The sequence below is a fragment of the Beta vulgaris genome, chromosome 6 (assembly GCF_026745355.1).
Source record: "Beta vulgaris subsp. vulgaris cultivar EL10 chromosome 6, EL10.2, whole genome shotgun sequence".
NCBI classification, from domain to species: Eukaryota; Viridiplantae; Streptophyta; class Magnoliopsida; order Caryophyllales; family Amaranthaceae; genus Beta; species Beta vulgaris.
In genome coordinates, this window is record NC_079207.1 from 54999811 (window position 1) to 55026268 (window position 26458).

Consider the following 26458-nt stretch of genomic DNA (forward strand, 5'->3'; position numbering starts at 1 on the left):
TCGCAGGTTCATAGAAGAATCATTTTGACTTGTAATTGAGATTGGTTGACAGTGGTTTGCTAATAAGGTAAAATTTCATACTAAGCTTGTACAGATTATTACAAAAAGTATTTCATATTGATTTGTGATTTATATTAGAGTTTGGAATCGTTTTTACGATGCTATTTATGGAGCTTTTAATTGTTTTGACGATGTTTATATCAAAATAATTTATGAGATTATTTAAGATATTATTAAAAGGAGGAAGTTCCTCGTGAGACAAGTTTGAGTTTGTTAAAAGGAGGAAGTTCCTCGTGAGACAAGTTTGAGATTATTAAAAGGAGGAAGTTCCTCATTATTATTAAGTTTATATAAATTGGGGGCTTGCCGGTAAGCGGTATTCCTCGAGTATGGAAGTATGTTGAGTTAACAGTGTCTCAACAGTTTATATCAGTAGTTGGGAGTATATTGATCAATACTCTTGCCATTCGTCTTCCTTCTTGATACGTTATCAAGTTAGGGGTATGCATACTATGGACTTTGGTGTTTACCCTATTTAGTGAGCCTAGCTAGCTCATTGGATTTTTATTACTTCCTACTCACAAATTTCAATGGAGTTATATTTGAAAGTTTTACAGGATGGTTTAGAAAGAAAGTAAAGTGGATTTGAATTATTAAAGGTTATCTATTATATTCAAGTTGAATGTTGTACAAGTGAAATGATTTTTGTGAAATACTATATATATATGTATTCCACCTACACATTGGATAGTTCAAAGTTGTTATTGGTATGAAATCTTGCTCAGCCTTTTGGCTGATATTACATGTCTTCAATGTGCAAGGCTTGATGGTGACTAGCTTATATTAGGGTGAGAGCTTTGACTTCACCTAGATGTAGATCTATTAAAGTTAAGACTTCTGCTGCAATAGTTGAGAATTATGGTTTGTTATAAGGGTGTATTAATTAATTACATTTTCTTTTAGTTGTAATAGTTAATAATTAATTTATGTATTAGTAGTGGTACCTTTCGCCTTGCTGTTATTAAATGTTTAATAACCGCGGCATAACATCTTATGAATTGTCCATGCTTTGTACTCTAATATGTTTTCTAAAGAAAGTGGAAATTCAGGGTTCTTACATTGCCATCACCTTATAATTACACTTGTCCGCGCAACTACAAGTTTTTTGAATTTCATGATTTTATTAAAAGAAATTAGAGTTCCGACTTGAACTTATGAATTTATGATTATAAAGTTCAGCTTGTTTGAAGGTGTGATTTTTAACTACTAAGTTTTTTCGATTTTCTGGAGTATATAATTTAAATCTCAGTGTTTAATTATATAGAATTTAGCATTGCTTTTCTAATTTCGATTTGAGATATATTTATAAGCTTTGGCTATTAAAGATAGTTTTATTTGAAAATTTGAATTAAAGGTTATCCAAATATATCAACTTCTGCTATACTAAAGTCAATCTTGTTCCGTATAGAAGAATATTTTGGTTTATGAGATCTTATAGTATAAGTTAATCGATGACTCACAAGTTAAGATATTACATGAAAGTTAATTAAGAAGGTCTGATTATGAGTATTTAAGTAAGAATTATTGATACAATTCCCAATGTATTTGTAAATATTGTATTATATACGGTGGATTTCGTATGCTTTACAACGGAGGATAAACTTTGATCAATGGGATGACACGCTAATGGAATTTAATTAGGCTTTGGCTAAAATTCGTATATATATAGTCCGATCATAGGTATATAAATGTAACCGCCCGTACTTTAGAGTTGACGACTAATTACACTCAAGATACACAAACCTCAATTATCACTTAATAAACCTCTTATTATATCATCTTGCAGCGGAAACATAACTTTACGAAACGATCCTAAACTTGTGGGTTATGGGCCCATAAGTCATCATTTTTTTAAAGTAACCCTTCCTTACATAGTTACTCTAACCAAAACCTCAAAATATAATACACTCAAATATCACAAGAATACTTTCAAATAAAGATCCAACTATAACCTTAACCCACCACTTTACAACATAAAAATCTTCTTCTTGCTCAATAAACATATTCCAAGTGCTGGACATCAACCCTGCAAAATCACTAACAATGAACTCTGTCCCCAACAGGATAGGTTCCAAGAACAAAATCAGAAATACTGAGTACACATACTGTCCAACCATAAATTCATTTTAGTGGCTTAAAATATAGTTGCACAGTTTATTACTCTTCGACTATAACAATCCTAAAATTCAAAGCATCATAATAGCCTTGGGGTGAAAAAAATAAGGCTAATAATTATTTAAATATCATGTATATATAAGCCTAATAAAAAATAATGTAATTGAATTTTATCTTTTCAATACATCTTGGGTAGACGGAGTTTACAATAATTTTTTGTGCACACAAACTGAATTTATCACACAAGAACTGACTATATTAGAAAATAAACTCAAATATATCATAAGAAAACTGACTATGCAAAAAAAATTGACTATATCATACAAAATTGAATCTATAAAAGGTGATTATATCATACAAAAACTGACCATTTTAATAAAAATTGACTATATCAAACAAAACCATATTATATTATGTGATTTTCGATATATAATAATAAGTTATTATAAACCTAGTCCATTCAATTTTTTTTATCTTTTAAAGAGTTACATTTTGAGTCATGATAAACATCTAACTGTTAGATGTTGCCAAACATCTAAAATAGGTATTTCGGTCCGTTGAGTAACTTATTAAGGGTAATGGTGTCTTTTAGTGTAAGGGAAGTTGGTGGCAGCACACATGTCATGCTCTTATTTGTCCAAACAATATTATTTTTGCAATTTTGAAACTTGTATATCTCAAAAATTATATTTTAAAAAAGGATTTTTCACCAAATACCCCCGACAAATTACAAAATTCACAATATACCCTCAATGTTTCAGAAATGCACCGTATACCCTTGAGTTTTCGAAAACATACACCAGATACCCTTTTCCTAACTGCCGTTGACCCACCGGTAGCTTTTATTTAGATTTTGCCAACTTTAAGCCCTAACCCTAACCCTAATCTAACCTAACCCTAACCCTTACTCTAATCCTACCCATAAACCCTTCCCCTTACCCTAACCCTAACTCTTTGGTAGCCCCCACCCCTCCCCCCCTCCACCCAGCCCAACCCCTATCCCTCCCCCTCCCCCTCCCCCACCGTCGGCCTCCCCCACCCCCTGCACGTCCGTTCACCGCCGGCCTCCCCTCACCCCTTCCTCACCGATTTCCCAGCCCGTCGATGTTCCAAATATTCACAACCCTTTGAATGCCAAACCCCCACCCCTCCCCTTTGAACGCCAAACCCCACCCCTCCCCTTCTAACACCAAACCCCACCCCTCCCCTTCGAACTCTCAAAGTCTCAAAAAAAATCACCTTGCTACGGTTGGTGGTGAAAACGATAGGGTTGGGAAATTCCGGCGGTTGGGGACTCAAATTTCCTCGCGAACACTCGTGTGTGCTTTCCGACTGTCACGGACTCAATTTCCGGCAGCGATTTTCGAATTCGAATGGGGGGGGGGGACTCGAATTCGACTGCAAAAACTCGAATCTGAAGGCGGGTGTTGCGCCGGTGGAGATCGAGGAGGGGGAGGGGACCAGTGGAGGGGAGGGGGTGGAGGGCTAGTGGAGGGTGAGGGAAGGGTGGGTTAGGGTTTACATTTTAGGGTTAGATTAGGATGAAGGTTAGAGTTAGATTAGGGTTAGGGTTTAGGGTTAATAATGGTAAAATGATAAATAAAGTTAAATGTGAGTTAACGACAATTAGAAAAAGGATATCTGGTGAACGTTTTCGAATAGTCAGGGGTATATGGTGAATATTTGGAATATTGAGGGTATATTGTGAATTTTGTAATTTGTCGGGGGGGGGGGGGGGTTGAGGCTTGTTGGGTCTCTGGATGTGTGGCACTGTGCGAGGGCAGTCCAGAAGAAATTCATCTTACCACGGGTTCCCGAAAAGGGACCCAAAAAAAACATATAGTTTTTGTGTATAATCAAATAGTGTTTATTGTAGAAAAAATAAAAATATGTGAATTTCATGATAAACATATAGTTTTTGTGCGTATAACAAATAATATTCGGGTACACAACATATATTGTTTGTGTACATAACATATATTGTTTGGTATAAGCAAATAGTGTTTGTGTTGATTTTTCCACAAATCTAAAAAATAGTTAGAGAAGGGTAAAATTAAAATGTGATGAAATTATATCAAAATGGATGTTTATTTGTAGAGAATAAAAATATATTATTATTGGTTTATCTTTTTCTTTAACACACATTTTTTGAAATATACAAGTTTTAAAATTACAAAAGTAATATTTTTTGCACATATAAGGCTATGTTTAGTTCACCTGAAATTTTCTGATCTGAACTTATCTAATCTGATCTGAACTTATTTTTTCTGATCTGATCTGATCTGAACTTATTTTTTCTGATCTGATCTGAACTGATCCGATTTACAAGATCTTATCTTTTATAAAATATATTATTACTATTATATTATCTTTGTAATCATTATTATGCAATACATTATAAGATATATTTATATTACTATTATTATCATTTTATTTCTATTACAACTTTTACACAACTTTTATTAATAATAATAATAATAATTATTATTATCATTATTATAAGAGCAACAACAATAATTATTATTACTAAAAATAATTATATAACCCAAGTCATTAATTTATAAGACCACTTATACAATGTTTCATACTTTCCTTTAAAAAAATGTTTCACACTTGAGAAGTCGGCAAACTCAACTCTTTTTTTTCATATAAAATAAAATAAGATATACAAACAACTATGACTTGCGCAAAAAGAAATAAATAGCGTGAAACTTCAAATAGCTAGAGAGATTTGGAATTGGTAGGAAGAGGTATACCGAATCTAAATTTATAATTTGTATCTCGCACTTAGCTTATTTTGAAATGTAATCCGAACTTAGTAGTTTCGTTGTCATAAATTTGAGCTATCATATTTTATATTTTCTTATTTTTGTGTCAATCTTATGTTCTTAACACGTGGCTTTTATTTTTATTATTTAATAACAACAAATAACTTAAATAATGATAACATGACATTTATAATGATAACAACAAATTAATAATAATTAATCTATTAATAATTAATAAGTACAACAACAATAATAATCTTTTGAACAAATGTACTAGTAAATAATAATACCCCTTTGTATTTTTTTTATCTTTCTCACTTAGAATCTTACACATTCACAATTAGAGAGAATCTTTTAGATTTTTCTCAATATATAAGAAAAAATATAGTCATATGGGCTTGTTTGATTCGTCTCAATGAGTACTTTATTAATATTCAATTATTATAATTTTTACTTAATATGTATGAAAGATATTTAATAATAATAATGATTTTTTAAATATAAGCATGATCTGATCTTATTTTTTCTGATCTGATCTTATTTTTTCTGATCTGATCTGAACTTATTTTTTTCTGATCTGATCTGAACTTATTTTTTTCTGATATGATCTGATCTGATCTGATCTAAAATAAGCAAAAATAAGGTGAACTGAACATAGCCTAAGAACATGATATATGCAATACACCCAGATCAGATCTAAAATAAGCAAAAATAAGGTGAACTGAACATAGCCTAAGAACATGATATATGCAATACACCCACTTGTGTGCGGTCTCATTGTTGTTAGATTTTTAACAAATGTCCAACCATTAGACATCTATCATCCCTCTTACATTTTTGGGGTCTTTTTGCATTAAAAAGAAAATCTTAAACTACGTAGGCAATTAGGTATTTTACCGGTTTAGTTATACAACACCCTAACGTTGCCCAACCTACACCTTTCGAACCTCTCAGCTTCCCTCACTCATACGAATTCCGACGCTCGGCAGGTTCTTGTTTTGTTCCTTGGATGAATCTACTTGTTTAGACGATTTTTGTTGCGAATTATAGTTTGAAATTTCGATTTCTAAGATCTACTTCGTGTGATGATTCATGCGATTGGTTTTATGCGGTTATTTTTGTCGGTTTCATGAATTCAACTTAATTTTTTTAAATCTCATATATGTTATTTCATGTTTTTAGGGATAAAATTTACATGTTATAAACTTATGATTCAAATTTATGTTACAATTCGTAGATGCGCATATTTTCATGCAATTGTTCACTTGTTCTTGTTTATTTCATCAGATCAATTTTTCAAGTGCTGTGGCTGGAAAAATCAGGAATGAATGACCTGTCATTCCTTGGCCCAGGGCGGCCGCCCCTCCTGCCGTGGCTCAGGGACGCGCCTGCACTGTGTACGGTAAATGAGCAGGATATTTTTGCAGATGATTTTGCAAATGTGTGTTTCTTTTTTCAAATAGGTATTTATGGAGAATATGTATTGTCGAACTGTCACTGTAAGCGATTCTTGTTATAACACAAATGTCTATAATGATTTGTGAATTTGTACAATTTTGTTGGAAATGATACTTTTTCTGTCCTTCTAAATTCAGTATATGATGGTGTTATGTTATCAAAATTGAGCGCACCATGGTGAATTTATATAAGAAAAGAATTTTCTTTTCTCATTTAATACATATTGTACTCAATGTTTATGGAAATTATATCATCCTAATTTTGTAGTCACTTGAGTATTGTCATACATTTGAACTAAAACATAGTCCTTTCAACAAATGCTTACTCAATTTGAAAACTTGCACACTCAATTGAATATTTGGCTATTCATTTCTAAAATTAACTTAAAAATTCATACTCATCTGAAAAGATACATACTAATTTGATCAGATACATGCTCATTTGATTAGATACGTACTCATTTGAAAAGATACATACTCATTTGAAAAAACACATACCCATTTGATGAGATTCACGCTCATTTGGTCAAATTCATCCTCACTTGATCAGATGCATGCTCACTTGATCAGATGCGTATGCAATTGGTCAAATACACGCTCATTTAGAGCTACGTGCACGCCCAAATTTACATTATAAATTGCTGCACTTCAGATTGTATTGCTTGAACTATTGTTGCTGACTATCATGTAAATTTGTAATGGTTGATGGAGTAGCGCATCTTTGCTAATGAGAGTTCTAGATTGCTAACCTTTTTGGATGAAAGGTCATGACTTTCACTGTTCTAGCAGAACAAATTATCAGTAACATAAACAAGCATTTTATCTAGAAGTAGGCTGTAATTATAAACACCAAAGGGTGTCACCTTGCAATTGTTTGTTTCGGTAGGAAAAGAAATGAAAATGGTTTCCAAATTGGGGAATTGGGTTGTTTTTGTTAGCTTCAATTGGACTTTAATAGATATGATTCTATATGTTCCCATACTAGAATAGATTGCATTTCTATGATATAGCGGATAAATTTCAATGAAAGTGGCATTGACGTCAACCTGTTTTTCGTGATTACAGAAACTAGGTGGATATCATTCATCTTCTGTAAGTCATAAATATCTGCGTACTAGAAATAGATTCTTTGTCAGGGCTGGCCCAAAGAAGATTACATTTGATTCAAAGTGTAGAGAAGCTCTACAAGCTGGTGTAAACAAGCTTGCTGATGCTGTTTCAGTGACATTAGGGCCCAAAGGTATATACGCAATGAATATTACTCTTCATTTTCCCATCACCTTGTCCTCTCATTGACTTATATTTTGGACCTATTATCTATTTTATTTTTTTCAGCTCTAAGTAGCTGAAGTACACTTTTAATTTTGCGTTTGGCACAAAGAAAGCTTATTAGTGGTTACTACTAATTTTGCCTTTGGGGGTGCAAGAAAGCTTATTAGAGGCCAAGACAGGTGGTTATTTGAGATGCCATATTTGTTACACACAACCTGTTACCTTTAGGTTATACAACTAAGGAAAACTGTACTGGTTTTTGTAAGTGTTACGTGTGTTTGGCATAAAGAAGCTTATGTGAACTTTTGGTATAGCTTCTCATGTTAGTTTTCTAAGAAGCTCGTCGATATAAAAGCTAAATGCTGGCACACCTGTGATACCAGGCTGAGCCTATGTACTTGAGTGAACCTGTATGTGACTATGCTCATTTAGGCTAATTATGTGTGATCTTTTACAATTGATTCATGCACACTAAAATATTTTTGAAGCTATCTGGGCCCTCAGTTCATTTCACTTCAGTTTCAGTTCATTTCACTTCAGTTCACTTTCTCTCTGCAATTGTTTCAGTTCACTTCACTTTTTCAGTTGAATTTCTCCCCATCCAAAAGAATAGGGCCTTAGTTATTTATCATATGTTTAGATTCTTGGTATACATATTAGTAAGCATCATGGATTGGCCTTTTGTTCATTTGGTTCATATCTTTTTTAGTGTGTATGTTTCATGAAGATTTCCTAACTACTGCTGAAAGCCACACAAATCCAGGAGTTACAGGATGGCCATTGTGTGTCAGAATTCAGAGCCATTTTCTACTTGGCTCCTGCCATGATGAGTCTGTGATCGGGTCCAGGTGTATTGAGAGTTAGCCATGTTGTGGATATGACAGTATTGTACCTTTTGACCAGTCATGAAGGCAGTTTAACTATCAGACTAGCTATTCTTATAGCAAATACAAGTATTAATAGCTGCAATGATTTAGAGAGGAAATTATGTTTCCAGAGGTTAAACCCAGCAATAGATGAAGAAGATGAATAACAGTATTCAGAAAAGGGAAATAGAGAGAAATAGGAGAGATATTTAAATGATTTTCACCAAGAGGTTTATACCACTTCTCAGCGTTCGAGTGGCTGGTCACTTCCATTACCTAAATGATATCACAACAACTGAAGTGATAGTCACTCCCATTAAGATAAGTTGTTGTTTGGTTATCAATTGTTATTTTATTGAAAAAATAGATGTGGTAGGAGTTAGTGAGGTATTATTTTAATTAGAGAGAGAAACATGCCATGCTTGAAGAGTAGTTAGATTAGAATTATATTGGGGCATGTCCAAAAATAGAATTGTTTAGGTAAAGCGGGATGTTTGAAAATAGAAAGTATAAAGTGTAATGTAGGACAGAGGGAGTAACATTATTGCTTGATGGAAAAGGCCATGGGAAACAGAAAGGGATCTGGGATGAAGTGGCTTGCTGTACATGTGAGAGATGGAAGCCTGGAAGGTTATAGGAAGTAGATAAGCATTGTGTGGTGTGTGTCGGGGAAGGGGGGGTTTAGGCTAAGGGCTGATATAAGATTGGATTGGTCAACTACGCATTTGGCTTTTGCATTGCTTTATTAATCATTGATTCCAAGAAATTCTTTAAGCATACAGGTCATCACATTTTTGTCTTGATTTGCTCTACTAATTTTAGGAAGGAAATTTTGTGTTAAAAGGAGTAACCAGGACCAGTTAACTAGGCAACTTTTGAATTGTTGTTATTTTTGTCATTTTTTCATGAGGATGATTTCTTGTTGGGTGCATTAATTTGTAGAATACTTCTTATATATTTAAGTTGTTTTTTTGATAGTGTTGTAATTTGCAGGACGCAATGTGATTCTCTCGGATTCTAAAAGTTTAAAAGTAATTAATGATGGTGTTACAATTGCAAGGGCCATAGAACTTGCCGATGCAGTTGAAAATGCAGGGGCAATGCTCATTCAAGAGGTTATAGTTGCTTAGTTTAGTTGCTTATTGTTTACAGTTATATTTGAGATAGAAATAATATTTGGCACGTGTTTTAGTGTGCATATAGGTTGCATCTAAGGTGAATGATGCAGCTGGCGATGGTACAACAACTGCAATAATTTTGGTTCGGGAAATGATTAGAACTGGGTTATTAGCTATTACATTTGGTGCTAATCCTAGTGGTTTAAGAAGAGGAATGGAGAAGACTGTAAATGAACTAATCCAAATTTTGAAGAAGCGTAGCACCCCTGTCAAGGGGAGAGATGATATAAGAGGTATATGTCTTTCAAGGTTTTGTGAATATTATGTACAATTGGGAAACTTATGACCATTTACTTACATCTGTTCCCTACAGCTGTAGCTTCCATTTCTGCTGGAAATGATGACTTTGTGGGGAGCATACTTGCTGAAGCTATTGATAAGATTGGGGCTGATGGTGTGATCACTATTGAGACCTCCTCGACGTCTGAAACTTCTGTAATTATTGAAGAAGGAATGAAGGTCTGTTCTGTTCCATGATTCTCGTCTTTTATTTGCTCTATCTAATGTGAATCTTTGTATATGGTGTAACTTTTAAGATTTACCTTAAAATCAGAACTACAACTTTTGTGGGTGGAAAAATTTGTAGTATTGCCTATATGATCAACTTGAGGCTCCAGTAGTCCTTTAAGGCTGCGTTACCGGGATGCAGATTGGGTGTGCCTGTGTCTGTTTGTCTTGTTTACAATCGAAAACATCTAGACAAAAGAACCACGTTTCGGCTGGGGTTACAGTGGACAAAGAGAAATCACTAGGGGAAGAAGAAATCTCACTGCATTATCTTTAGTCAATCTCACTGCATTTTAGTAGACAAAGAGAAATATCAATACATGTGGAAACCCTTTTAATTAAGGTATCAACTAATTAGTTTCATTAAGACAACTCAAACTGAGAAAACTCCAATTGATGTAGTTTCATTGCCTATCAACAGTGCAAACTGGGATGATGGTTTAAAAAAGAAATATGAGAAATAGCATGTAGATATAAAGCCCTTTGACGTTGACTGTCCTATGCTTTAGGTTAGGTTTACTAACAGCTGATAGTTTTTCTTTGGGGTTAACAGTGGGCAGGTTCTACAAGAATAATGCTTTAGTTCACAGAGGAGAAATACCTTGTGGCCAGATCTGGCGCAGTGTCATTGACTCCTATATTTTTAGTATTACATTTCTGGACATTGGATCGCATTGGCACCTGACATCATTACTCAGGTGTAATTAACTTAAGTCTGAAGAGAATTGAGTGCTGAACTAGAATTGTGAAAACTTTCTTAGTCTAAGAAGCTACACTGCAAGTCCCGTCTTTTAGTGATATTGAACTTGATTCCTAAATTACGCATAGTTCATTATTTGAGAAGGGTGACGTAGCGTTTTGCAAAGATATGTTAGGCCATACATTTTAATTTCGAAGAGCTCTCTCGAGGAGGATGGCTAGGGTAGAAGATGGAGTGCAATTGAAGATGAACTAATTCATGTTCTTGAACATGAAGTAAAAGAAAAGGTGTCAAAATTACCCTTCCATGAGGATTTTTACCTAACCAAATGGCCAATAATGAAACTTTTACTACTTCCTATATGACAACGTTTGATAAATAAAGAGAAGACTCCATTCATACTTATCGCGCCAAGACGAAGTGGCCTATTATGGTTACGTGATATTTGATGATGTAATTGGCCTTTATCTCTTATGTTGAAGCTTCAATGCCAAGTGAAGTCCTCCACAAGCTTTCCAAGCAAAATAGAAACAAGGAATAAGAAAATGTTGGAATTGCTAGGAAGTGTGGTCATTACTTAGAAAACTTTCTATCGGTCCACGGAAGAACAATTGCAATCACTTGGCACTTCTTTTTATCAATTCATTTAAAGCTTAATCACTCCGTTTCAAAGCCTTCTCTTTATTCTATCCTACACTAAGTGACAATTGTTGCAAAAGCAAATTGAGTTGTATATGAATCTACGGATGTTTCACCATATACCTCCGATAATTTTTTTTATTCACCATATAGGCATATACCATTGATGTTTTCAAGATTCACCATATACCCTTCAGTTTCTTAATAATTCACCATGTGCCCGGAATGATTAACTACTATCAACTTTTTTGATCATTGACCCCTGATTTCGTTACTAAACCTTAATACTTATTTCACTCAGTAATCCGAACATATTAGCATTGAAACAACACCTAATGCCAAAGAAGAAAGAAGAGAGTTACGGAAGAAGAGTGATAAAAGGGGTTATTTGTGATGTTTTAATGGTGGTCAATTAAAGTTAACGACTCAAATAGGGGTTAATTAGGGTTTGGTAACGGATTTAGGGGTTAGTGATTAAAAAATTGACGGTCATTAAGGAAATATGGTGAATTTTAAAAAAATTGAGTGGTATATGATAAATTTTGAAAAATACGAGGATATATGGTGAATAAAATATTGTCGGGAGTATATGGAGAAAAATCTATTAATAAGTTATCTTGATCTTTGGCGAAGGAATAGACTTAGGGAGTGTATCAATGATATAAGAAAGCTTGGTGTAATTGAGCTTCCGTTTGATATCAATTGGTTCCATAGTTTTCTTTTCTCTATGATCATGAATTTTAATTCACGGTGTTTGGCTTTAATAAGCTTTCATGAAGAAGAATTCCAGCACCAAGTAAGCACTCTTGATAGAAGACGCACTCCCGCATGCATTGGTTTGTTATAAGAAATTACGAAGAAGAGAGGGATTTAACATGGAGGAATAATGTCTTTACATCTTGTTATAATTTCGTGGTGCCATCCACTCGGCTTAAGTGCGTTGATTATCTCTTTAAAGTGCAACCTTTTCCATGTTTTTGGCGTATTTCTACACTGATCGTATAAACTTTGGAAATATAATAGGCTTTTAGAATATAGTGCTGGCCTAATTGGGATGGACTGGAGCTTTAATTGAGCCGTAGCGACAAAGAAAAACTTAGAACTTATCACTCCCTAAGAGCTACTTGTTGCTTACATTTTCGATTGTAAGAAAAATGTCGTGGTAAGATGAATTACCCGTGCCCTCGCACAGGGCTACTCACCCAGAGGCCCAACAAGCCGCCCCCCCCCCCCCCCCAAACAATATTGAAATTTGCTTCCACCAAGATTTCGAACCTTGGTCTATAGGAAGCCATACCATTGGACCCAAGGGTCCTTGGTTTGTGATGAAGATTATGATGCATACTTTGATTGTTTATAGATCATGAACCTTAGGCATGGAGAATATGTCTCTCGACATTTTTGTTTCTTTTATTTATATTCATTCTTCTTGGATTAAGTCTTTTATTTTATTTTTTCCGGGGGGGGGGGGGGTTGGGGGAAATGGGTTCCACTAATCCTTGTTTCTGGTAGAGTAAACTTTGTTCTTGAATTTCGATTGTTTAGTATTAACAATCAGAGCTCATACCCCTAAATTATGTCTTCATCTTGATTATGTGAAGTGCTAACATCATTTTTTTTTCTTTTTTTTTGCGTACAAATGCCAACACAAAAACCCATAAAAATCCCTTAAAAAGTTTTTGGGAATTTTGACTCATATCACTATAACTCTTTCTACTTTGCTTTCCATATAAGATTTAGAATCTTAGCCTCCTAGGTGTTAGAGGTTTGGTGGTACTTTGGATGCATTATTATGTTTCTGCTGGTTCTGTGTTCATGGCCGCAAAGCCTCTTTGTTGGGATATTGTTGATTGGATCATATCGAGCTTTACACCGAGTTGGTCGTTTTTCATTAGCACTTAAAATTGGGGATTCGACCATTGTATTTGGTCTTCTGTAAAGCAAATGCACTTCACCTTTGCCCAAGCAAAGACTGGCTTGCCACCTGATTCAGTCTTGCTTGTGTCTGCAAAGCATGCCTAACTCCTGATCTCGTCAACGGACAAGGGTTGCCGCATGTTCAGAGTGTTAATACATTCAGACCGTGACACTAGGCCTATCCAACTGAAACGTTTTCGTTTAAAGTTCCTGCCCTATTAATCATAAGTCATGGCACTTTTGTCGATGTACCTTTCCATGTTATGGGTTATTCTGTATGTTTATGAACATCATTTCTCTTGCTTTAAAGCAAGCAATGAAGCAAACACTCTGAAAGAGTGTGTGATTATTTGATGGACCGGATTTACAACTTATATTAGGCATCTTGCAAAATGTGTGTGTATGATAAATTCTATCAATTAATTTTGTTTCCTTATCCTCCCCGGGCCCACTATCCCAATTAAGTTACCTATCAATTGCCTTTTGTTGCCTTCAATTCTTATCTGAAATATTTTGTTGGGAACTTGACATTAAAAGTGCATGAGAAATGCATTGAGTTCACGCACTTTTTTTGACAAAATTCAGGACTCAATACTTGCATTTTGTCTTTCAAACTAAATACTTAGAATAATGGTTAAAACTGGGGAAGCAAATGCTGATTACAGCCGTATACCAAACGTGCCCAAACTTTTGCTGGGAATCAAATTATGTATTTTGTAGTATAGTTTTTGCGAACCTGTGAGCTCCTGAAAAATCTCCTCTAATACTTTTGGAGTTGATATAGGTAATATCATATACATTTGGACCTCTCAAAAATAGATCTGTTCTGGGCTGCTGTACTAGGTGCACCCAAGCTAATTCTCATCATTTTGAACTGATCATGGATTTTTCACTAAATTGCATCAGAGAAATACACTACAGATTCAGCAAAAATCAGTTTTAATCAGCAAATCAGTAATTTCAGTAAAATAAGGTGATATGAGCAGGGCTTTAGTGCTCTTTGTCTTGGTGGCATTTTGTTCTTCTTCTTCTTGTTTACTTTTTTTTTTGTGTGTGCATTATTTGCAATTCTTTTTGACCTTTGTTTCTGTGGCTCTCTGCTTTCATTATGATCAAATACCCTTTCTTTCTGACAGATTGACAAGGGATATATGTCACCTCATTTTGTTACGAATCAGGACAAGTCTACAATTGAATTCGATAATGCCAAAGTTTTAATAACGGATCAAAAAATTTCAACAGTACAAGAAATTGTTCCTTTATTAGAGAAGACTGCTCAACTATCTGTCCCTTTGCTGATCATTGCCGAGGACATCTCAAAGCAAGTCTTGGAAACATTGATCGTGAACAGAAACAAGGGAGTTGTCAGAGCAGCTGTTGTCAAATGTCCTGGACATGGGGATGCTAAAAAGTCTTTGCTGCAAGATATTGCTCTCATGACAGGTGCCAGTACAGAGAATCCTTGTTACTAGTTATTATCTTTGCTATGGAGTATGGACTAGAAAACATATTTTTTGAAATTCTTGTATGAAGTTGTTACTTGTTACACAAATTGGAGTGCTATCCATGGAGATTCCAAGGCAGGGTACAATTCATTTTAACATCTGAATTGAAATAGAGCATTGAAATAGGGAGGAAAACTATAAGGTTGTCTAGCAATGTAGTTTTCTTGAAGATTAGCAGTGTCCTCTAGTTTACTCAGCCTCAAACCCCATTCTCTTGTGAATTTGACTAGAATCACAGTATGATTGCATGAGCAAAAATTCTAATACTTTCTCCATTATGAAATAAGTGAAACATCTCTCTCTTATATGAGAGCTTTTTGGGAGAAGTGTTTCACTTATTTTAGAACAGAGGAAGTATAAACTTTGGTGTTGAAGCAGTATTGTTGACGCTGAATCTTGTCTTTAATGCATTTTGCCTTGTGATGTGGTTTCAGGTGGTGATTTTTTGTCAGGGGATCTGGGCCTGAGCATAGGAGATGCAACTTCTGACCAACTTGGTATAGCACGAAAAGTGACCATAACAAATAACACAACCACTATAGTTTCAGATCCTTCTACAAAAGCTGAAATCCGAGCTAGGATTTTGCAGATAAAAAAGGATTTAGCTGCATCAGAGAGCTCTCATCTGTCCAGGAAGCTTGCTGAGAGAATTGCTAAGCTCTCTGGTGGTGTGGCAGTGATCAAGGTTTGTAAGTAGATGTTAGCACAATCAAATGTTGCATACATCATCCTTTTTCGTAGCTCCCTGTGATTGTATAAAAAAGGATACAAGCTATGTCACTTAGCGCATGTTGATACGATTCGATATTAAAGTGTCGAACCCTTCCACGATCCAAATTTAGATCTCAGGGACAGTATCCTAAATATGGATGCAGGTGGATGGCGGGAATCTAGATTGTTGGGTGCTTTCTATATTTTGCAAAAATAATCTAAATATTGAAACACCATATAGGAAATTAGTGCTCCAAAGCAAATAGGAGTAACATAGGTGACAAGAGGACTTTTGCTGATTGATTTCAGCATTTCCAGTAAAAGAGATCAATCTGTTTGTCTTTGTAATTTGGTTGGTTATCTGTAGAGGCAGTATAGAGGAAGCAAGGCGCTTATGCAAAGTGGAAATTGAGTCATGTTTAGTTTGAAACTGAAATATCATTTGATCTTTTGCATTTCTTATGGTCGACATTCCATGTGCCACTTCAGGTCGGCGCTCACACAGAGACAGAACTTGAGGATCGTAAGCTTAGAATGGAGGATGCAAAAAATGCCACATTTGCCGCCATGGATGAAGGGATAGTTCCTGGTGGTGGTGCAACTTATATTCATCTTTCCGAAGAGATTACATCAATTACATCTTCCTGGGAAGATACTGATGAATTGGCTGGAGCTGAAATTATAAGAAAGGTATTGCATCAATCACTTTATTTGTTTCCATTCCTGGGTGACTGACGTTGGCACTTGGCAGTGTTCGTATATGTTAAAAAGGTCCACAAGTATTATCTCCTGCTTATCTGATTACTTGTGTTAGTTCTTCTCTTTCCTGCTAGGTTAGGTTAATCATTTTGTTGCTATGTTATCTGTATATGCATTGCTCTTTTGGCAATGATCAACGCATCTGCTTTCAAATATGATCCATTTTCATTGCTGCCTCAACCGTTTATTGTTTTTGCCAATGGAACCTAGAATGCTAAAGAAACTTTGGCAAAGAAACCCCAGGAATGTTATCTTATATGGTTTGGCTTATTAGATAAAGAATTAGGGACCTCAATAGGGTAACTTTCTGCTCCAGTTCACAGCATCTCCGCTCCCATAAAGCCAATGAGGGATGTCTAGAAGATGCTTAATTTGAGCTCCAAGTTGGCTACAAAGCAAAGGGAAATAGATTACGTTGCAGCCTGTAATGGATGTAATAGAATGGATCGTGGCCAATGGGGTGTGCAATCTTCAAAGCTTCACTTTCACATTAATGGGTTATAACCTCATATGTGCACTTTTTTTATTATAAGTAATTTTTCAACATAAAATGACCGAACCTATCATTAAATGACTTGAGTAATACTTCCTTCGTTCTGGAATTACTTGCAACACCTTGACCAAAAATCTCATATTTTTGTCAAGTGTTGCAAGTAATTCAGGTGGAGGAAGTATATGTTACTTGAGTTGAATGCCCTCAGTACTTATTTTTATGGGTATCCGAGATGTATGTTTTTCATCTCTATCTCTTTATGGGAATTCCAATAAAAGAAAGGACTTAAGAAAAAATAAATAGTTCAAATGTGTGAATCAACAATACGTAAAAAACAACGCGTGAGTTTTATCGCGGGGTTCTATACAGGGTTTGCAGAACTCCCACATCTGTTACAACTTGGCCATTCTCTAATTGTGGTGTCGAGTTTAATTCCTGGCTGCAAATAGGATAACGTTTATGCCTTCAACTTTAGAGTTCAAAATTACGTTTTGTCTTAACTTTCTGTTACAACTTGGCCAGAACTCCCACATCTGACACAACTTGACACCCCGTTTTTGAGGTAAATGAAGGTGTCGGAGTTACACTGCTCTCATGATCTATCTCTTCACTTGGTTTTTGCATATCCTTTTTTTTCCGTCTTTGTCAATGTTTATTTTATGGATGGTAGGTTTAGTTAGCTCTAAATTACAAGTTTCAACTTGTATTGTACATAGTGTGGCGTGGTGGAGGCGAAAGAGTAGAGAGCAAGCGGGTTTGGGAGAGGAGAGAGAAAAGAGCGTCTTGAGCTAAGGGTTTTGTACATAAAAGAGGGTGGCACTGCAGTTTAGGGTTTAGTTGATGGGTATGGGGTCAGGGATTTTCAAATTACATGGTGATGGTATAGTATGTCTTCTCCATGTACCTTTGTCGACACGAGACTGACAAGGGTTACCCATGTTAGATTTGAAAATGCAATCGGACATGGCTGCAAATATGAAGCTCATGACAGGGGATTGAAAGAGAATATGTAGGCCAAACTTGCTCTTCAACGTTAATGAACGTGGGCTGGCCAATGCTGAATAAGAATAGATAGAGGCGACAAGGGTTACATCGGCTATGAGAAAAAGACAGTGAGGGGAAAGGGGGCAAGAAGTAATTCGAAGTTTGGTACCCTGGTTTCTCGTTCCGCTTTTCTCAATCTTTGGTTGATGAAACAAAAAGGAAAAAGATATGCATATGAAAAAGCCATGTTAAAAGTCAAAAAGTAAAATGGGTACCTGGTAACAAGTGGTCAACATGTTTAACTTTATTGTTTTTTTTTTTTCCCTATTTTCGCCTTTCTTTTCTGATGGTCTGTTTCATTTATTTGACCACTAGGCATTATATCCTTTCTCATCAAATATAAATTAACAATTTAAAAATGCTATATGAGTATCATCCAAGACACAATATCATGACACAATTGTTTTGTTTATGAACAAAAAATGTAGATGAGAGGGGGTATCAAAGTTAGTTTGAAGAACTATGAGAATTCGTGTTTAGATTTTGTTTGGCCTTCTAGATTTGGAACTCTTTTTTATTATATACTTCCACTTGAAGTGTCTGATAATGCTCCCGTAGTAGTAAATGTAGGAGGAAAACCTGCTATCCTTGTGTAGGTAGTATAGTAAAATCAGTTTGATAAGAGAAATGGATAGCGGTCCTATGTTTAAGGTCATTGCTAAAGGCACTTGAAATGGCATATGGTAGAAGACTGCGACCTGAGTGGGAGTGGGAGAAATAATGTTACAAAGCAGCAGTTGTTGAGAATTCAGAGTGATCATCTTCTGAAGTTGGCAAATCACTCGGTTGAGATGGAGAATGATGCTTTGGGCAAGCAGTTGGGGGAGCTTGAGGAACAGAATACAGAGCAGAATTTGAAGTACACAGCTAGCTAAGTTGGGAACAGTAACCATGCTTTATATTTGCTCAATGTGAGAGTTAGCAACTACTTAATGGGATGAAAATTCGTACAAATAGTCGAGGGCAATTGAAGAGAGAAAAATGTGTTGGGAATTGTTGCTTGTATGAAGAGTTATTAGCCAGCTGTCCGTTTTTATTTTGGGTGAAGTTTCGTCAGATATCTTAGACTGGTGGGAAACCAGGTGATATTATTGACGAAGCCATGCTATTACGCTCTACTATCCTTGAACCCGGGTGATATGAGGGTTTTCAATCAACTTTTAAGTGGCTGGCTAATTTTTATCCCCCTCCCCCCACGTCTCTTTGTTAGTATAGGTGGTTGTGATTTGTTATCCTTTTTTAAAATTGCTGAATTTCTAATCTTTGATCAGGTTAGACATGTTATTCTGCAAGTCATTCATTCCTAAGAGGTGGTTAATTATGAGTTTCAGGCACTCCTTGCACCTGCCAAATTGATAGCTGCGAATGCAGGGGTTGACGGAGAAGTAGTGGTAGAAATAATACGTACCTCTGATTGGCAAATTGGATATAACGCTATGGCTGGCAGATTCGAAAATCTTCTTGATGCTGGTATCATTGATCCATGCCGTGTCACAAGATGTGGTTTACAGTATGCAGTCTCTATCGCAGGGCTTGTTCTTACAACCCAAGCTATATTGGTTGACAAAATGAGGAAACCCAAACCTTCAGTTCCTCATGTTCCAGGAATTACTCCTTGAACTAGGATAGAATTTGATTGATTTTTGAAGATGTTTAGATTTCTTTTTAGTTATTTAGGAAACTTTTACTTAGTTATACAACTTGCGTATGAAATTTGTAGGATGCGTAGGTCAGTTGACATTTCTTATTGAAGTGATCCAAAATTTTGGTCGACATGAGTTACAGATTGTTTACAATACAAGTCCAGTAGAACACTAGCGAAGTTAAAATCTGTAAATTGTAGACTATCCCAGATTCACAGTAATGGGGTTCAATCTTGTGCTTCTCATTCCTTTGCTTTGATTTTATGAGAAGGCAAGTGTGTCTTATGGCATACATTGCATTTGATGCATGAAGAGGAAGGCTAACTTTATGTTCCACATAATGCAAATTCTGTAACAAGAGGAAATACAGACTTCTTTCTGAATCTAAATTCCTTGATATCTATAAACAATTATCGGTATCTCCCCAAGGAACTAGCTACAAAAGAAGCATTAATACATGCTTCATGAGACACTAATTAAAGGAGGAAAAACGGCGGTGCTGCTACAAATGTAATAATTGCATTGGAAGTTACAGAGCAAGTTGTAGGAGCAGCCTTAACAACTTGCCGATCCGACACTGGTATGATAGCTGTAGCGATAGTTACACCTGAATCCACAACCACTTGATTGTTGATCTTTGGCGGTAGCTGGGATGGCGGCTGCTGCTGCCTTTCGTTATCCATCTGTTTTAGAAAAGCTCGTAATGCGTCTTTCATCCATTCATATCTACAGAGATGAAATGCTTCTCTTATGTCCAGCTGCAGCCCAAGAGGAAGATGCATTAGCACATTATAACATAATTCTGTTTTGGACGAGTGTAAGATGAACAATCTGTTTCAACTCTTGGAAATATAAAAGGATTCTTACCCATTTGCGATCATGGTTTTCTTGTTCGGGCCAAGTATCGAGTTCCTCAGTTACCTCCAAAGCAAACATGTAACCCCTACATCCGCCTTCAAGGCTACTTACTGCTTGCCTGCTCTTGCTTCTGAATTCCCAAACACCCAATTGTATCTCCTGAACATGTAAAGGATAAATTAAGTATATAGTTGGGGGGAAGTAATTTTCTATGATAATAACTAGCTGGTAATATGGAGGTAAATTGCCCATTTCACAGTTTTGAAACGATGAAATATATGCAATGTCACGTTTTCAAAAATCAGCTTAAGGCGTTTTGATCTAGTTCGATTTAAGACAATTCAATAAGATTAAGTTCGTATGTCTCATTACTCTTGCAAAGAAATGGATTTTCATGAAGGCTTACATTGAGATTTCCTCTAACTCCTGCTTCTTCAAAGGCTTCACGTCGTGCAGCTTCATGCACGGTTTCATCATTCTCCCACCCTCCCTATATCACAATTACAAGATAAAAACCATTAGACTACTACATTTCTTTCCAGTTGCTTTCTCTAATTTTTTTGGCTATTTTGAGGAAAAGAGGGCTTACCTTTGGAAAGACGAGATCACTACGATTCGGGGTAGATACCATTAAAACTTCTAATCGATCTTCTATGCTATGCTCTTCATAACCTTTTCTTACTTTATAGGGAATACATCTGTATAAGCCATAATCAATGAACATGTTAATGATGGTTACAAACATCTAGATACAAAAAGTTTCTTTAACTTGCAAAATACGCTAACAATATATCTCTGCACGGTATTATAATAAAAATAAACCTCTTAGTAGTAACCCCTTAAAAAGACTAGACTTTCACCTTATCTGAATTTTGTATTTCCTCCTTTATTTAATATTGTGTCACTTATGCTCGACATGCGGTCTAAAAAAGAGATTAAAGAAGATGAACCTGCAACTAAATCAAAATAATTTTAATCTAGATAATGAAAACCTTATTTCTTACAAGTATTCTGAGTTATTTGAATTGATTAATCTAATTACCTTATCTACTCCATTGTTTATATTAAGTCACCGGCCAACAAGATGCAAATATTAAACAGAGTGGAAGAAGTGTCATTACTCATTAGTAGCCCTGATAGAAAATCCGTATGATCTTTTTGATTTGTTTGTATCATTTCTTAACTACTCTTTGACATTAGTAAGCAAAATAAATAAAATCAACCTGCTCGATTGTGATATCTGTAATAAATATTGTTTTGGAAGTTATTATTTGAAAGGAAATTATTGGATCCCAGGCCACGTTATCTCACATGCACGAGTCTGAATCCCTAGAGCAATTAGTACAATAAATGCTAAGTGACCCCATGCGTTATGTTATGTTTTCCCACTAAATAAATCAACTCCGACATAAAACTTTTTGTATTCACCAATTCCATGTTGTCAACTCTTCAGACACTCAACTAAACGTCTGGTGAACTATAATTGATATACGTATGGAGAAAGTATATTTTTAATAATTGAAAACTGAGGATTTATATCTAGAAGCATAAATCCACACAAACACCTTAAATATGAAATTGATGAGAATCGAACTCCCGACCATGAAGTTGGGAGGTGGGAGCTCCAATCATTGGGCTTCCACATGATTCTTAATACGAATCATAATTTATTATACATGTAATTTTCTTAAGTTTATTATTATAGATTTAAAAACTGTAAAAATAGGCTAACTTTGTCGTTATTTTATAGTTCAAAAACGCACATATCAAGTGACAATACTTTGATTTGAGAAGTAGTGACTCCTCTTCCACTAAAACTCTTTGTTTTGATTATTTAAAGGAAAGTGAACGTTGCAAAACAAACAACTTATTTATATTTATAAGCATGCCACGCCAATGTGACACATCTTTCGCAAAAACAATTCCTTCTACTATAAATGACATAGACTCAAATGGCCCTTATTTAATTAAAATTTGTATCTTATCAGTTATCCCTACTCATTTTACATATTCATTGTAAGTGGTGTGTCATGCTTTCTTACTAGGAACTGTGATGTGTACATAATTGTATATCAGAATGAACTTCTTTAATTTGGAATTTATTCCGTAAACATAAGTGACATTTTGGAAAGTTCTCTATTACAAAGATGCCATAATAACATATGCTAATTGTATTTCTAAATTAAATTCAGAATTTCTCTCGTAGCTGCCCTCTCCCAAAAATAAGAAACTAATTTTTGTAAGAAAAATAAAAATTTTCTAACCAAAAGATAAAATCTACTAAAATGTTGAAAGTGAATTGATATTTTTTTTTAAAAACTGATAAGTAGAATTCCTCTAGGGCTACCCTCGTACAGCGCCCCCACCCATAGGCTCATTACAAGCCAGACACCCCAAACCCCCCTTTTTTCTTTAAATTCTAAGCAAATGCTTGGAGTAGGAATTGAACCCTATATCTTATTAGGAAAGATGGAAAAGTTCACCACTTGATCCAAACCCAATTCCTTACGAGTGAATTGATATGGGAACACTAAAACAATATCTAGTACTTGTGGAAAAGGGTAGACCACACAAGGTTTAGCCTATACATGGTTTTAGTGAAATTCCTTATCACATTTGAGTTGATATTAAAAGGGACCACCGTGGCACATATGTCCCTATATTGTCACATAACTCCAAATAATTGAAGTAATACATAAAAATAAATGGAAGTAACTACACAAAAGAAAAGACAACACCAAAAGATAAGGATAATGAGTGTTGTTTCTTGATTTTTTCTACACAATTGTAAAATAATTTACTATTCCTTCCGTTTCTTAAAAATCTTTCTTGTTATTGTTATTACAGAAAGTGGATAAAGTAGGAGAGAAAAAGGGATTAAGATAAATAAACAAAAAAAGGGGTTAAAATAAACGAGTGAAAGGGAGTTAAATTGAATTAATAATGTAATGGTGGACCATATGATAGGGACATGAGAGAATAAAAAGGGGAAAAAAACTTCCAAATAAAAAATAAAGTAAAAGAGGGAAGATCTTTTAGAAACGCACTTAAATGGAAAGAGGGAAGATCTTTAGAAAACGGAGGAAGTATTAATTAAATAATATAATCCTCCCTCCACTACTTCTCCTTCTAGACCTGTTCAGCTAATCATCTGAAACTTCAATTTTGATTGGTTTGTACTAATTTGACATATACATCCCAACTAAACCAAACGACAAACATGATTAGTCGTTTTATCTTTAAAACATGTATTTACCTGACGACAAAAAAGACAAAAGTAAACGACTAAGTCGCCTCTTAAAACTAGTATACATGCAGATAATGTAAAAGCATAGGAATAATCGTTACACAAGAAGTAGATAGATTGTAGAAAAAAGTTTTCTGTCTTTAAATATTAATATAACTTTAAATTCACAGTAGAAAATAATCTTAAGATTCCTCTGTCTCAAAATACTTTACTTAATATTTCCTTTATTTTTAAATAAGCATAATGCTTTAACTTTTTCGCTATTTAATTTATCATACTCACTTCTTATCTTTTTTACTAATATATAAATATATAAGTTATCATATAAAAAATTATTGGATTTTTCAAATAAATATTTACATAATATCAATTTTTTAAATTTATACTTATAGATAACTAGAAATATTATATTTTATTCAAAGTTTTACATTAGCAAACGTGTAAGTCAAATTACTGTTTATCTAAGAACATGAGAAGTTTATTATTACACAATTAACCGACAATATTTTTAGTTACACATTAATTTAAAAAATATAAAATATATTTATTTGAAAATATAGAGCCTCCGTCACAAAAAGATTTGAACACTTGCTGAAACACGTAGTTTAAGGTGATAAGTTATAATGTGACTATCAAATGTTATTTTATTAAAAAGCAGATGTGACGGGAGTTGATGTGGTATTTCTTATCGCATGAGAAATAAAATTAGATAACTTTTTATTGATAAGAGCAGAGTTGGAGCCAAAAGAGTGTAAAAAAAAAAAAAATACTAATATACTAATAATAGAACCATGTCAAAAATAAAAGTATTCATACAAATTTAAGACAAACATAGAGTAAAATGTTCATACTATTCTAAAACCGCGGGACTATAAATGAATAGAGCAAATATATTGGACAAACATAATCCCTCAAGTCATGATAATGGTTTTTGTTATAAATAGAGCAAATATATAGGTAATTTAACACTAACTTGTTCTTTTCTTAATTAGCTAGGCCAAACAATTTTTGTCTTTTAGATGTTTTTTCTAAAATAACCTCACTTAATGGACATTATGTAGATTGATCATAAACTTTGTAAACTCAGTATTTTAAAACATCATGGTTATGCTGCTTAAGTCAGATAAGGTTAATTCCAAAAAGTTTCTAAATGATTTTCAGTAATAAAAGATTTCAATACTGAATAGTGAATATCATTTAAGATTAAAGAAAAGATTTCCAGGGGATCTAGAAATAAAATCTCTAATTTAATAGTACTACTTTTTCATTGCAGGTACTAATAATGCCACTTAAGATTGTGACATTCAATAGTACATGTCTATTGTCTGAAGTATGAATTCTCCGATTCACATGAAAAACTAATGACATACTACTACCATTATCTTTGAATGGTTGGAAGAAAGAGGGGATAACATTTTTTTTAATTTTCACATTTGAATAACAACCAATTAATTGATAACGATACGTGCTATATAATGAACTTAAAATCAATCATACTATTTAAAAAAACAAAAAAAATTGAAAACGATCTTTTTCTTTTAGTTTTCTGAAAAATTGAAACTTGAAACAAACGACGGTAACAAACAAAGTTTGGATAAACGCAATCATGTCCATTCTTTCTTTTAGAGATTATTATTATATTATATATAATCACATTATATGATTATATCAATTTACTTATATACTGGTTAGTCAACCGCCCCTTTTTGCCCCAAAACAAAAAGAAGGAACGGGGAAATGTTCTGATTCAACAATTTCATACTAATATTACGCGCTATAAAAACAAACGCGGTAATAAGGAGGAAAAAAACAATAATAAATTAAATTAACACAAAAATAAACAAAAAAAGTTGAAACGCATCGAATCTAGATGAACATTTAACACCACACAAAAATTGGATTCCACCATTAACAAATTCTCACGAAAATTATGTCAAATGAATAATTTCCACCATTTTCAAATAACATAAGATATTAATATTCAAAAAAAAAAAAAAAACAGAATTAAAAGGAAATTACTTACCCAGAAACTAGCCGGCGATTATCCTCGTAAAGTTGTCTATGGCGGCCTCGTCTTGCAAGTAGTGTCGCCATGAAAATGTGGAAAGTTAAAGATGCAAGGTTTTTTTCAGTAATTAAGTTGTTTTTTTCTAATTAGAAAGATTTGATTAACCAAGGATTATTGAAGAGCGAAGAAAAAGGAAGAAGAAGAGATTTGAGGACAATAAACTCTTCTAAATTTAGTTATGGCCAGAGAAAGTGTTTCGTAAAAAGAGAAAGAGTTATATGTATGTACGTCCACTTATATAGAACAAAGTTTGGGAATTTGGATTAATTGATGTGTACAAATGAAGTATATATAGGTGCGTATAGAAGTAGAAGCGAGTATATTTAGACTACAAGTGCGCGCAACTTCAAGGAAAGTAAAAGCGGTAAGTTGTGCTTAAGGAGTAGGAAAGAAGCGTACGAGGGATGACTGAAGAGAATACACGGCTTTTATAGAAGAGTATATATATAAAATATATAGTTATATAAGGCTAGGTGAAAGAATTTATTCTTTTCTTAAGTTCGGCCTATTTCATAAATTTATTGGTTAATAGTATTAGAGCGGTTAGTTTCTTACCGATTCTTGAAACTAAACAGAACCAATTCGCATCTAATCCAGTCATAATTTGGGAGGTGGTGTCCTAGAACATATAACTCGACTTAACCCGTCTAT

The 26458-nt window shown here is 34.4% G+C and overlaps 2 protein-coding genes across 6 annotated transcripts; one reads left to right on the top strand and one right to left on the bottom strand.

Annotated features, from left to right (window-relative positions):
• The first annotated feature begins 5802 nt into the window (after window positions 1-5802).
• LOC104908531 (chaperonin 60 subunit alpha 2, chloroplastic) lies at window positions 5803-19946 on the top strand. Of its 5 annotated transcripts, none has more exons than XM_010697644.4 (10): window positions 5803-5932; window positions 6231-6384; window positions 7466-7640; window positions 9532-9653; window positions 9742-9949; window positions 10030-10175; window positions 14616-14922; window positions 15419-15669; window positions 16185-16385; window positions 19323-19946. In XM_010697644.4, exons 2-10 carry the CDS (start codon window positions 6268-6270, stop codon window positions 19608-19610), a joined length of 1815 nt encoding a protein of 604 aa, XP_010695946.2. In that variant the 5' UTR covers window positions 5803-5932; window positions 6231-6267; the 3' UTR covers window positions 19611-19946. The 5 variants fall into 5 exon arrangements, with proteins under 5 accessions (XP_010695946.2, XP_010695947.2, XP_010695948.2 ...); XM_010697645.4 differs by having other exon boundaries at window positions 6231-6345; XM_010697646.4 differs by having other exon boundaries at window positions 6231-6340.
• Window positions 19943-26210, bottom strand: LOC104908532 (nudix hydrolase 12, mitochondrial). The gene is made up of 5 exons (XM_010697647.4): window positions 25763-26210; window positions 21082-21190; window positions 20899-20982; window positions 20502-20651; window positions 19943-20392 (listed from the first exon to the last, which is right to left on the bottom strand). Exons 1-5 carry the CDS (start codon window positions 25831-25833, stop codon window positions 20111-20113), a joined length of 696 nt encoding a protein of 231 aa, XP_010695949.2. The 5' UTR covers window positions 25834-26210; the 3' UTR covers window positions 19943-20110.
• Window positions 26211-26458: the final 248 nt, after the last annotated feature.

Excerpts from the sequence above, each read along its gene's own strand:
- LOC104908531 (XM_010697644.4), top strand. The coding sequence starts at position 6,268 with ATGAATGACCTGTCATTCCTTGGCCCAGGGCGGCCGCCCCTCCTGCCG. Across the intron at positions 9,654-9,741 it reads GGGCAATGCTCATTCAAGAG|GTTGCATCTAAGGTGAATGA; the intron begins GTTATAGTTGCT and ends GTGTGCATATAG. Across the intron at positions 14,923-15,418 it reads AGATATTGCTCTCATGACAG|GTGGTGATTTTTTGTCAGGG; the intron begins GTGCCAGTACAG and ends ATGTGGTTTCAG.
- LOC104908532 (XM_010697647.4), bottom strand. The coding sequence starts at position 25,833 with ATGGCGACACTACTTGCAAGACGAGGCCGCCATAGACAACTTTACGAG. Across the intron at positions 20,983-21,081 it reads GTGATCTCGTCTTTCCAAAG|GGAGGGTGGGAGAATGATGA; the intron begins GTAAGCCCTCTT and ends ATTGTGATATAG. Across the intron at positions 20,652-20,898 it reads GAGTTAGAGGAAATCTCAAT|GAGATACAATTGGGTGTTTG; the intron begins GTAAGCCTTCAT and ends TTACATGTTCAG.